Source organism: Phoxinus phoxinus (assembly GCF_949152265.1).
Source record: "Phoxinus phoxinus genome assembly, chromosome: 15".
NCBI classification, from domain to species: domain Eukaryota; kingdom Metazoa; phylum Chordata; class Actinopteri; order Cypriniformes; family Leuciscidae; genus Phoxinus; species Phoxinus phoxinus.
Window position 1 is genome coordinate 1,542,382 of NC_136890.1, and position 12,322 is coordinate 1,554,703.

The 12,322-nt window shown below is 42.2% G+C and overlaps 1 protein-coding gene across 1 annotated transcript in view; it reads right to left on the reverse strand.

Moving 5' to 3' along the window:
• Window positions 1-945: 945 nt before the first annotated feature.
• The window catches only part of LOC307011212 (serine/threonine-protein kinase WNK2), an 81,816-nt gene continuing 70,439 nt past the window's right edge, over window positions 946-12,322 (reverse strand). Inside the window, exons 27-29 of the mRNA XM_079636621.1 lie at window positions 6,562-6,606; window positions 5,550-5,827; window positions 946-3,163 (exon numbers count right to left, since the gene is read on the reverse strand). Coding sequence (XP_079492747.1) covers window positions 2,822-3,163; window positions 5,550-5,827; window positions 6,562-6,606 — 665 coding nt within the window. The 3' untranslated portion in view covers window positions 946-2,821. The remainder of the gene's footprint in view (window positions 3,164-5,549; window positions 5,828-6,561; window positions 6,607-12,322) is intronic.

Consider the following 12,322-nt stretch of genomic DNA (forward strand, 5'->3'; position numbering starts at 1 on the left):
ACTGTTTACACACGCAACTGTTTACACACGCAACTGCTAACACACGCAACTGTTTACACACGCAACTGTTTACACACGCAACTGTTTACACACGCAACTGTTTACACACGCAACTGTTTACACACGCAACTGCTTACACACGCAACTGCTTACACACACAACTGCTTACACACGCAACTGTTTACACACGCAACTGCTTACACACGCAACTGTTTACACACGCAACTGTTTACACACGCAACTGCTTACACACGCAACTGTTTACACACGCAACTGCTTACACACGAAACTGCTTACACACGCAACTGTTTACACACGCAACTGCTTACACACGCAACTGTTTACACACGCAACTGTTTACACACGCAACTGTTTACACACGCAACTGTTTACACACGCAACTGCATCACAGACAACATTTTGGTGAAACCTATCCATGTTTCTGATCATTTCCTCATAACATGCATTTACAAGATAAATTTTGATTGCATGTCAAGAACGGACACAAAAGTACATTAATACAACTAATATTAAAGTTTATTCTGGTCATTTTCTCCATCGGACAGATCTTAGAAGCACAAAATATCAGGGATATTGTTTTCTGTTCCTATTCATACAGTATAAACTCATTGTCTGTGGCTGGTTGTAGAAGTGTGAGATGTGGGACAAAACACATTCAGCACAATGATAAATAACCCTAATGATTTGTTGTAATGAATGTTATAGGAACTGTGTAATATAAGTGTTCTCCCCATTTCCAACGTGAAAGCATATTGTTGTTTTTTTGGTTTAAAAGTATATGTCAAAGAAACAAAACAGATTTTATTTTCCCTGTAAAAACAAGTTTCTTTTATTTTTTTCATAGTGTACCTGAACCTCAAGAGCACGGCTCAGATAATCACTGTTTACGCCTGTGTGAAAAACCACAAGAACACAGTAGCTATTAAGCACAAAATATTGATTTATTCTTAATTAAACTAGTACACAGTCTGTGTGTTGTGAGTGCATTGGGATCTGAGCGGAGCAAAGTAATGCGGAGAAGGGTGAAGCAATCATTCACAGAGAAAACACCGGGAAAAGTCCATCACCATCAAATCCGTGAGACACAAGTAATTATTGCCAGATATATAATCCGCATTAATAACAGCAAGAACAGAATATCAGAAACCTCCCGAAAACGTTTCTCCTGTAGATCATTGATGCATGAAACACATTACAGGACAGAAGCTGCAGCAAAACAATACACTGAGGAAATAAATACTAGAGGACTGTACAATTCACAGTTTGGCAGTTATAATAGAAATATAACCCTGACTAAAGATTCAATCATACAAATAAAACCAGAGTTTATGTTGGGATGTGGATTTTGGATGCAAATACGTTTTGTACATCTGTGAGCTAGTATTCAAACGCTTGCACTTTCTCATGCTGGATCGCTTTTATGAAAAACAACAATAAATATGAGTCATGACTAACAATTGCACTGCCCTCTTAAAAGAAATTAAAACTCAACATCATTAACACTGTGCTAGAGGGAATAAACTCAGTCACTATGCAAAGCAAATAAAAATGATACATTTGGTAAAACAGTCACATGTACAGTAGTTTGTCAACGTTCACATTATGGGTTGGGATAATGTAACAGGGAGGTTGAATCACATGCATTGTCATTTTGACACACATTCAGAGTCAAACCTGCATTCAGTCCCTGTGTTACGCTGTAAAGAGGGAAGGCGGCGCACTTATAAGAGCACGTTTACACAGTAATTCTTCATTCTGTATTTGGGCGTCCACGACGCTTTGATGGCATGCATCGTTCATCAGATCATCGCAATATAAACCAGTCGTTCCTCAAATGCGTCTGAGACTCTGTGCTTAGTGCAGTATTGCTTATGAATGATTGTAACCCATCAGAAACCCAGACATCAACCGCATTCGTTCATCAATCTATCTACAGTTCAAATCAATATGTTCATTCAATGCAAACTTGCTTCAACTGAAAGGGGACGCAAATAGAAAACAAATTATGCAAAAAAACACCATTGCATTAGGAACAGAAGAGGAATGTTTTCCCCCCTTCAAAACCAATTCATACCTTTGAGGGAAAACTGATGACGGATCAAGGCACTACATCATCCTGAATTGGGTTTCTTAAAGTAGGGATTTTGTCCTGTGGTCTGAAATTGCTGGATATTTCTGTAAACGGCCAATGAAAGTGCTGTAAATGAATGAAACGCGTATGATTGGAAAACAGGACTGATATTTCGGAGGGTATATCACTGGGACGCTTTCATTAAACATTTATGTATTTTTTCCATTCTTACACAAATCATCATGAGATTTAGATAAGAATGACTACATTTATTCTGCTCCTGTTTCATTAATAAGGCCCAATATGCCTGTTTATGTATCCATATGTTTAGTCAATCAGCAAAATGATTATGAAATGATACTTCACGGCAGTAGAATTGAAGGCCTAATCTCAGCCGAACCCTTAACACTAACACTCCTCAATTCAGATTCAAACATAAGAGCTAAAAGGTCAAAACAAACAAACGTGCAAGCGGCGCCCACAGGACTGGTTCGAGACATGAACACACTCCTCATGCCCACATTCACACGCACACACACACTCTCATATTTACAGGCTCAAAGGCTTCATACAGACGCGTCTCCCATCCAACAGCGATCTAAAGCACACAGACATCGAGGAGAGATTGTGGTTTGATCCTGAAGCCGAGTTAAAAACCTGTTGCAGGAACTCCCAGTTTGCGTGATTATCCGTCTGCAAGTGTGCAGTGATTAGCAGAGTTTGAAGCGCTCATGCAGTCCTGGCTTTGCTGGGGCACATCGGGGCGTCTGGGCTTTTGACCGCCAGAGGAAACGTCTGCAGTGCCGGGCTGGCCATGGTCGGATACGGGACCATCGCGGCCGTGCCAAACATTCCCACCGGACTGGGCAAACCGGACCACTGGTGTGGATACAGCGGGCCTGGTATCATCCCAGCGAAGGGGGCGGTGGGCATCAGGTATCCACCCCGCTGGATGACGGGAGACGGGCCGCTGGTGATGCCGTGAGGCATGATGGGACCCAGAGCTGCTGACAGCGGGCAGGACAGGGGTAGATGGAGCTTCACAGCCGCCGCAGGGATTGAGCCTCTAAACTACAAGAGAAGAGAGAGACCAGATACAGTAACACTGCTTTATGGGTTCTCATGGTTTATGTTTATTCACTTTATATGCTTTAGAAAATCATTATTGGGTGCTTTAATCAGAGTTATGCATATGCAGAATTGCGTATGCATGATGTCATTGCGTGATTAAGTAAATAACTGGTCCCTCAAGTGGCCACGCCCCTTAATTATGCAGAACTTTATGGCTTTATATCATTTAAACGGATGAGTTATAAAAAAAAATCACCCCTCATGAAAATTTCCCTTGTCAGTAGTGTAGAGATGTACGAAACCCTAAGCAGCTTTCTCTTGGTCAGCTTGGCGAGTTTGCGTGAACATGAGCTGAATCAATGTGGCAAACTTTTTCCCAAATAACTGGATATCAGTCGTGAAAGTTTGCAGAGCAATGGTAAATGTGACCACATTTTAAGACCGTGGCCCCCTCTACCTTTAGTTGGTCAATAATAATGAGTCTGGTTCAGGGCTGGACTGGTAATCGGGCATACCGGGCAAATGCCCGGTGGGCCGACGTGCTTTTTGGGCCGATACATCTCAATCTCATCTTTTTTATGGCTCATAAAACTCGTATATCGGCGGCCCATTCGATTTGTTTTGCTTAATTGACAGCGCTGGGTTAGTGCCGGTGTAATGCATTGGTAAAAAAAAGTAAGCAGGTTTTTTTCCCACTGACAGACCGGCCCATGAAACGCGTAGATCAGCGGCCCATTGGTTGTTTTCTTGATTGACACTGGGATGGCCCAATCACATCTTTAAACACCTCCCCCTTTGGGCTTTGAGCGAGCGTGCAGTGTCAGTGTGTATCTGTCAAAATAGAGATGGAGAAGAAACGCACGGAATGTGCAGAGAAATAGTGTGAACAATAGATACAGGCCCTTCAAGCAGACGCTGTAAAATGTGTCAAAATATATGTTTTCTGCAGCAGCAGGACCTTCATCAGCTCCAGTGATGATGATGATAGAGAGGAGGATCAGGACCTTCATCAGCTCCAGTGATGATGAGGAGAGTGAGGATGAGAAAGTGTAGAGTCCGCGGTAAGCAGAACTACTTTCAAAACACTTAGGCTATGAGTGTAGGAACCCATTACCCAGTTACGCATTATTTCCACATCTGCATAGTTGACAATTACAGCAATTTACTCGAAGTTTAATGAGACGCGTTTGTATCCATGTTTTCCGCCAAAATAAAAGATCATGTGCTTATCTCTTTCAAGTAGCCTATAGAAATTAGTACAAAACTAATTATGAAAGATTCCTTTATTTTTCAGTGCATTTGTTTTACAATATATGGCTATTAGGCTACTGTCATGAGATTAATATTATAACTATAATTATGTAGTAGTTTAATGTAGACAGACACTGTTACTAAAAGAGGTTTGATTTTTTCTTTGTTTAATTTGCACACTGAATATGGGTTGGAGCTTTTAATTTTGAACTCTCAAACTGCACCAGATTGATGAATTTAACATTAAAATGCACAAAAAATTCTTACGGGGGGGCATGCCCCCGAACCCCCCTAGAGGGACAGAGGCACTCACCACAGTTTTACCAAAGATCCTGTGGGAAACACCTGTATTGCAATGCCAATGCAACTTAGCTTGTTTTTTAGGTGCATTACTGTGGAGATTAGTTCAATTATATTAATAAATGACAATTTTGTGCTTATTGCATCTCTTAACTCTCACTCGTTCCTACTCAATCATTACATGGCATTAGTGTTTTTTATGAATAGGAGTTGAACAAAAACATATGCAAGGGCGTGCAAAGATGGGTGGTGTTTATGATCATATGTAGTGGGCCAGTCTGGGCCAAAATGCCCAGGCCTATTTTTAGTCCCAGTCCAGCCCTGGTCTGGTTAATAGAACAGAATATATACTCACTGTAAAAAAATATTTGTTGGTTTAACTTAAAGTAACCAGGTGTCCTTAAACTTTTGAGTTCCCACATATTCTCCATTGTTGCGGCTCCTCTCTTCCCAGTCTGTCAGTAACGCTCTGTTTACTTCCTGTCTCTATGAAGCCCCTCCTTCTGAAAAGCACACTGTGCTCTGATTGGTCGGCTGGAGCAGTGTATTGTGATTGGTCAAGCGCTTCCAGCGTGTTTGGGAAATGACCCGCCCCTTACCATAACCGCCAGTTCAACACATTACTAACCAAGTCCACCAGGCCCCGCCTCTTTATTCTGCCTATTATTTATTTAAATTAGGAATATTGTGACGTGTTCTTTCTCGGAAGAAACTCAAGACTACAATGGAGGCGTTTCAGCTTTTTCATGCTCAAACAGCAACATTACACACAAAAGAAAGAAAAGAAAAAAACACATCCTCATTAAGATTCTGGATGACAAGCAGCATATAGTACCTGATTGGGGACTCTGGGCATTGCAGTGTGGCTGGTCTGGAAGGAGTGATGAGATCTCTGCGGTCGGATCTGACACACGGAGGGGCGGAGCTGAGGGGCGGAGGCAAGAGTCTCTTTCGCCCAATCATCAACCAGCTTGTGAAGGTCATCGGTGAATGTGCCAGTCTTGTTGTTGCTGTTGTTGGCTTGAGCCTGGACGAGCGCCGTGATTGGCCGAGGCGATGAAGCCGGCACGGCTGCGGATGATGATGATGATGAAGCACCAGCGTTATGAGACCCTGAGAAAGAGACAGAGAAAGACCTCAAGCTCAGAGAATTCACCCTGAAGTCCTCTGTAATCAATCCGCTGCTCACTGACAGATGATGCGATCCGTCACGTTACGCAGTGAAGTGTGGTTAATATCATGGTTAATCGTTACGCATTACTAGAGCTGTAAATATTTGCTTTGACAATGACTTGATTCAATACCAATTTTTAAGTTAATTACATTTTAATTAACCATTCAAAAGTTTGAGGTCGGACTTCTGAATAACACATTTGAAGAGTTACAGACATCAATCAACCCCTTGCGTGCTGAGGTTTGTTCCCACCAATGAGAGAACAGACACTGAGTATGTACTTGAAATGTGTTGGTGGATCTGATTGTTTCTGGGTTTGTGTGTTTCTTGTGCACTTGTTTCTAGACTAAAATCAAGCAGCTGGATGATTACAGAACCACACAAAGAACAAAGTGCACAAATGCACTTAAAACACAAATGCACTTAAATTACCAGAAATACAGAAATCATAAAGGTTTCAATAAGCACTTGACTGCATCAACCATGCACTAGAAAAAAAGACAATTCAAATGAATATAAAGAATCAATGCACATTTCATAATCTGCTGTTGCAAATGAAGAGCACTTATCACACAGGCGAACGCTCATGCTAACAAAAGAAATGACAAATGAAAAAAACAGAAAAGAAAGAAAGAGGGACTAGGAGCGAAGAAGAAAGGAGTGGGATATTTACTACTGTTGCGCTCTTTGCCTAGACAGAGTCGTTTCAGAGTGGACCCTACAAGAGCAAAACAGCAAAGACAGAGACGTTAGGGGGCGGGGGAAAGCACACGGCACAGCCCATTGGACAAGCTGATGCACAAGAAAACATAGCGACCAATCAGTGAACAGATACAGAATCAGGTGCAGGGAGGCTTCATCTGTGATCTCATGAGATGTCGGTGGGTGACGTGTTTGAATGGCTCATGAGCCTAAAAAAGGCATTTTGTGCAGACAACCTTAAAGCCCTTTTAGCCTGGACTCCGAATGAGGTCCAACACTTTTGTTTGAGTAAAATGTCCTACTTTAAAAACCCCATGAAATGGTTTGATGGGCACAACAACGTTCGTTCCTGAATAGGTCCTATTGAATCAGGATGTTGGTTTGGCCAAAGTCATGACTGATCGTACTGTGGATGGACTTCTCACCACCAGCTTCACATTCATTTAGGATCCAATGGCAGCTGTCACAACATTTGCTTGTGTTGTAGCTTTAGATGAGGACATGTAGTGTTTATAATTAAGGGCAAAAGGACTTTCTTATCCTCTGCTCATGGTCATAGTCCAATAAAATGCTCACCGGGATGATACAAACAGTCATGTGAAAAAGAAAGTACACCCTATTTGAATTCTATGGTTTTATGTATCAGGACAAAAAATATCATCTGGTCTTTAGCAGATCTTAAAGTTAGGGAAATGGAACCTCAGATGAACAACACATGACATATTTAAAAAATAAAGCCAAAATGTAGAAGGCATGTGTGAAAATTAAGTACCCCCCATGATTCCGTAGCTTGTAAAACATCTCGGTTACGTATGTAACCCTCGTTCCCTGAAGGAGGGAACGGAGACGTTACGTCGACGTCATAGACGTAATTGAGATCAGTTCAGGTAGCCCTATTTTCTTCGAGTGTATACAGAACAACCAATGCACATTGACGAGCGAGATTTGCATGTCGCGCCCCACCCCACAGCGTGGGCATAAATTTGGAAGCGGATGCACGCACCTTTGTTTTACACTGAGGAGCTGAGATAGTGACGTCCGTGCAGCGATGGTACAGGAAACGTGGCGATGGGACGTAACGTCTCCTTTTCCTCCTTCAGGTCCCAAGTCCCAAGAGGGTAACGAGTGAGGGCAAGGAGGATTTAGTCTTCTTGCCCCCCTCAGGAACCGGTTGATTAGGTTGTGCTTTCTCAGCGACTTACCCTCAATAGCGGCAACATACACTTTGAGGGTGGAGCGAGACAACCTTCGCTCCAACCAATCTTGCAGGAAGGAAAGCACTGATCTGATCGACCAAGTTCTGGGGTTCTCCTGGTGAGAAGAACACCACTCAACAAAAAGGTTTGGAGTTTCCAGAGGTCTGGACACGGGTGCCCCGTCTCTGAGAAACCAGGTCCTTCCTCAGAGGAATGGGCCAAAGAGGAGCTGTCGCGTGGAGCATCAGTTTTGGGAACCAAGTCCGGTTAGGCCAGTAAGGCACAACTAGCAAGACCTGCTCGTTGTCCTCCCTGACTTAGCAGTACCCCTTAGCTGCTCCACCATCAAGGGTGGTGAGGAGGGAAGGGCCATTAAACAGCTTAAGGCAGAAAAAGGTGCTGTCCATGTTCTAATGACTTCTTTGTTTTACCTCCAGGAAAAGAGGCACCGGAGGTTCGGGACAAGGTGGAGGATTCCACGCAGCCCGACCTTTTTGGCGAACTGTCAAGTCTGTCAGTCTTGGGCAACGCCACTGTCCCAGAAGGATGCAACGCAGCCGAGTCTTCATCCCCAGAAGACTGAAGCTCCCGCTCTGATGCTACGATCGACATCTGATTGTCAGCAGAAGCCCCGAAGAAAACGGCTGGTCGTCCATGAGAAGGACCAGTGCGCTCCAACGGAAGCTCCACGGCTTGCGGGGAAGCCCTCACAGTGATCTTCAGGTCACCCTGGTTAAGCGAGGAAGTAGCCCTATTCTGGGGACCAGAATGGGCACTAGATTGGGGCATAGGCGAGGGGACTAAACCTCCCTTTAGGTAAGGAAGTCTCTCGGCCTCGACGCTTCCGTATTTATACTCGATCAGTGCAAATCTCGCACTCCAATGTGCATTGGCTCGTTCTGTATACACTCGAAGATGATAGGGCTACCTGAAGTGATCCCAATTACGTCAGTGACGTCGACGTGACGTTGAACGTGACCGACTGAAAGTGAAACACCTTTAGCAGTAATAACTTAAAGTAATCGTTTTCTGTATGACTTTATCAGTCTCTCACATAGTTCTGGAGGAATTCTGGCCCACTCTTCTTTGTAGCGTTGCTTCAGTTCATTGATGTTAGTGGGCATTTGTTTATATATATTTGGTGGTGTGCTTGGGATCATTGTCCTTATTGCATGACCCAATATCATCCGAGCGTTAGCTGTCCGACAGTCGGCCTCACATTTGACTCTAGAATACTTTAGTATCCAGAGGAGTTCATGGTCGACTCAATAACTGAAGTTGCTCAGGTTCTGTGACTGCAAAACAAGCCCAAATCTTCACCGCTCTACCAGAGTGATGGACAGTTGGTACGAGGTGTTTGTGCTGACGTGCTGTGTTTGGTTTTCTGTGCATTATGGCCAAACATCTCCACTTTGGTCTCGTCTGTCCAAACAACATTGTTCCAGAAGTCTTGTGGTTTGATCAGATGCAACTTTGCAAACCTAAGCAGTGCAACCATGTTCTTTTTAGAGAGAAGAAGCTTTGTCCTGGCAACCCTTCCAAACATGCCATACTTGTCCCGTCTTTTTATAATTGTACTGCCATGAACTTTAACATTCAACATGTTAACTGAGGCCTGTAGAGTATGGGTGTTTTGGTATTTCTCTGGGCATTGCACGCTCTAACCGTGGGTGAATTTGCTGGGACGTCCACTCCTGGGAAGATTGGCAAATGTCTTGAATGTTTTCCACTTGCGAATGATCTTCCTCACTGTAGAATAATGTTCTTCAAATTGTTTGGAAATGGCCTTGTAACCCTTCCTAGATTGATTGGCAGCAACAATTGCTTCTCTAAGATCATTGGGGATGTTGCTCTTCCTTGGCAATGCTCCAGACCAGCAAACTACCAAAACTTCTGCTTTTATAGAGTTAGGTCCCAACTGATGATAAATTAATCAAGGGCATTTGATTTGCAGGGCCTGACTTCTACTTACCCACTTTATCCCTATGTAAGCAGTAAGACTTAGTTTGTCACCCATGGCTTCTCCATTTTGGACAAGGTTTTGCTAAATAATGACAAATAATGTAATATGTTGTGTTGTTCATCTGAGGTTGTATGATAAAATTATTTTTATTTAAGAGGGTGTACTTTCTTTTTCACATGTCTCTATAAGAGCAAATGACCTCAAAGCTAAAAGACACTGACTAAAAGCCACAAAAACCTCATTTTGATTTCATGGGGTCTTTAAAGGTCAAGACTAATTAACTGAATTGTTGCTCACAATCATATATGGTACGTGTCAATGGCCGAGAGTGAAAATACTGAGCATGTAAGATTAAAACTGAATTGATCTTCTCCTAAACCTCCACTTTTAACTCTTTCCCCACCATTGACAAGTTTTTCCGGCAATCCGTGTTTCCACTGTTATACGGTAGGGAGCGCTATTACACAACTTCTGAAATAGTACAGGATCTCTGGATCAAAAGCAGAAACAAGTGGTAGAAGCGTTGCTGACGCTCGTGATCGTCAAATGGCAAACAACTGTGAAGCTTTTGAGTGTGTTGATGGATAGATCTACTCTATCTGTGTTTTGACCATCACTCTGAATCCCATCCGGATGAAGACTTGAACTAAAACAAAAATCTTTTTCAGCTTTTTATTCAAAATGTTGCTTTTTTATGAAGCGTACCCACATTCAAGTGTTTTTTGTTTAAAAGCAGAGGCTCTGTTCTTTCTTTTGATATATTGACTGTTCAGATATTCATACAACAATAATCTTGGGGCCATGAAAGTTTTGTGAACATTATCAAAAATGCTGGTGCTGGCTGGCAAACTTTTTTCAAAAACACTGGCGGGGAAAGAGTTAAAAGAATCACCAATCACCAACAAACATATGGATGCATAAAAAATACTATTCTATCTCAGAGAGCACGGCATGAGTTATTTATAAAAATTTGAATATTTTAAAGAGAATTGGAGAATGCCTTTGGAGAATACAAATATCGTCTAACATTTCAACAAAGACAAATTATAAAGAAAAGCAAAAGCATTTTAAAAGGAAATTTGAATACAACGAAAGTGCTGCATGCCACATTTTAAACTTAACTAGTAAATTATAAAAGGAGAGTAAAAAAGGAAATCTTCCACACAATGAAGGTTAGAATGATGACTAAATCATAACTTTGACAAGTACGGAGACCAAGTATAAAAAATAAACTGGCTTCCTAATCACAGCTATGATGCACTGGTGGGGAAATTCATGTTTTTGTCCAAAATGAACCCTCACCTAGAGAAACAAAATACTACAAGCCAAAAGTAACAGAAACACCAAGTAAATATAATATGCATCTGGGACAGTGTCATATTAGAATCATGCAGGTGACAGCCAGAGAACAGGAAGTGAGGTAATAAAATTCAAAATACAGCCCTGATGGTTTCCACAGCAGCCTGCTCGTGCCCTTGGCATGCTCGTCTTCCGAATCCAAACATGAGATGGCACGTCAATCATCATCTCATTGGGGTTTTACGTGGAGTGAAAAGGAAAGAAGGCACAGATATATAGACGATACAAAAGCTTTGGCAAACAAATCCATACACGCTCACTCTGCTTTAAGTTAAATGTTGGGAATGGCCATGTTTGGGGGAAGACAGCTCACGTTATCGGTCAAAGCTGCAGCACAGCACAAAGCGTTTGTAAAAAAGACAAATTGAAGGCAGGACGAGTAGACATCAAGATCTTTCCACGAATAGGATACAACTGTAGGGGCACAAATCCCAAAATGAGTTTGTGGGAAATTTTTGACTTTTTATCATTTGCAGTATATCGTACCACATTCATGGAAAGTGCCATCTGACATGAAGATGGAAATGAAATGACTGATAATGTGTTAGTGGATGTGAACATGTGGGAAATGCAGTACAGAGAAACCAAAGCAAATCACGAGAGAATTCAGAAAGAAATGGGGAAAGGTATTATGAGTATTAGAAGAAAAGTAGAACAAATACAAACAGATGGACATAGACACGGGTCCACTGAGGAATCTAGTGCGCGGTTTGCTACTAGATTTATAGGTGATTCGCTCTGATGTTTGGTGGTAAACGGTCCAGCCTGTGAAAAAATGAATATAAGAGGGAGAGAGAAAGAGAGAGAGAGAGAGAGAGAGAGAGAGAGAGAGAGAGAGAGAGAGAGAGAAAGAGAGAGAGACAGGTGTAACAGCCAACACAGGCAGCGTTCAGATCAGTACCCCATCAACAAGCATCATATCAGCAACACACCACAACACGGGTCAAGCGTCTAAGAAAACAGTGGTTAATGTAGATGTGGAAGTGTGTACATGTGCCTGTGTGTTTCTAACAATGGGAATGCTTTTCTGGAATTGATTAAATAGGTCACAGTCTTATGTATCATTAGTCACTTTCACACATGAAACCCATTTATGTTTAAAGTACTGTAACATTGCTGTATTAACCACTCACTCAAAGGGATTTAGTTGGTTAAACTGGTAGCTACTGTACACCAGTATGGTGGCAAAAGTTAAGTTTTTCTTTTTCTTTTTG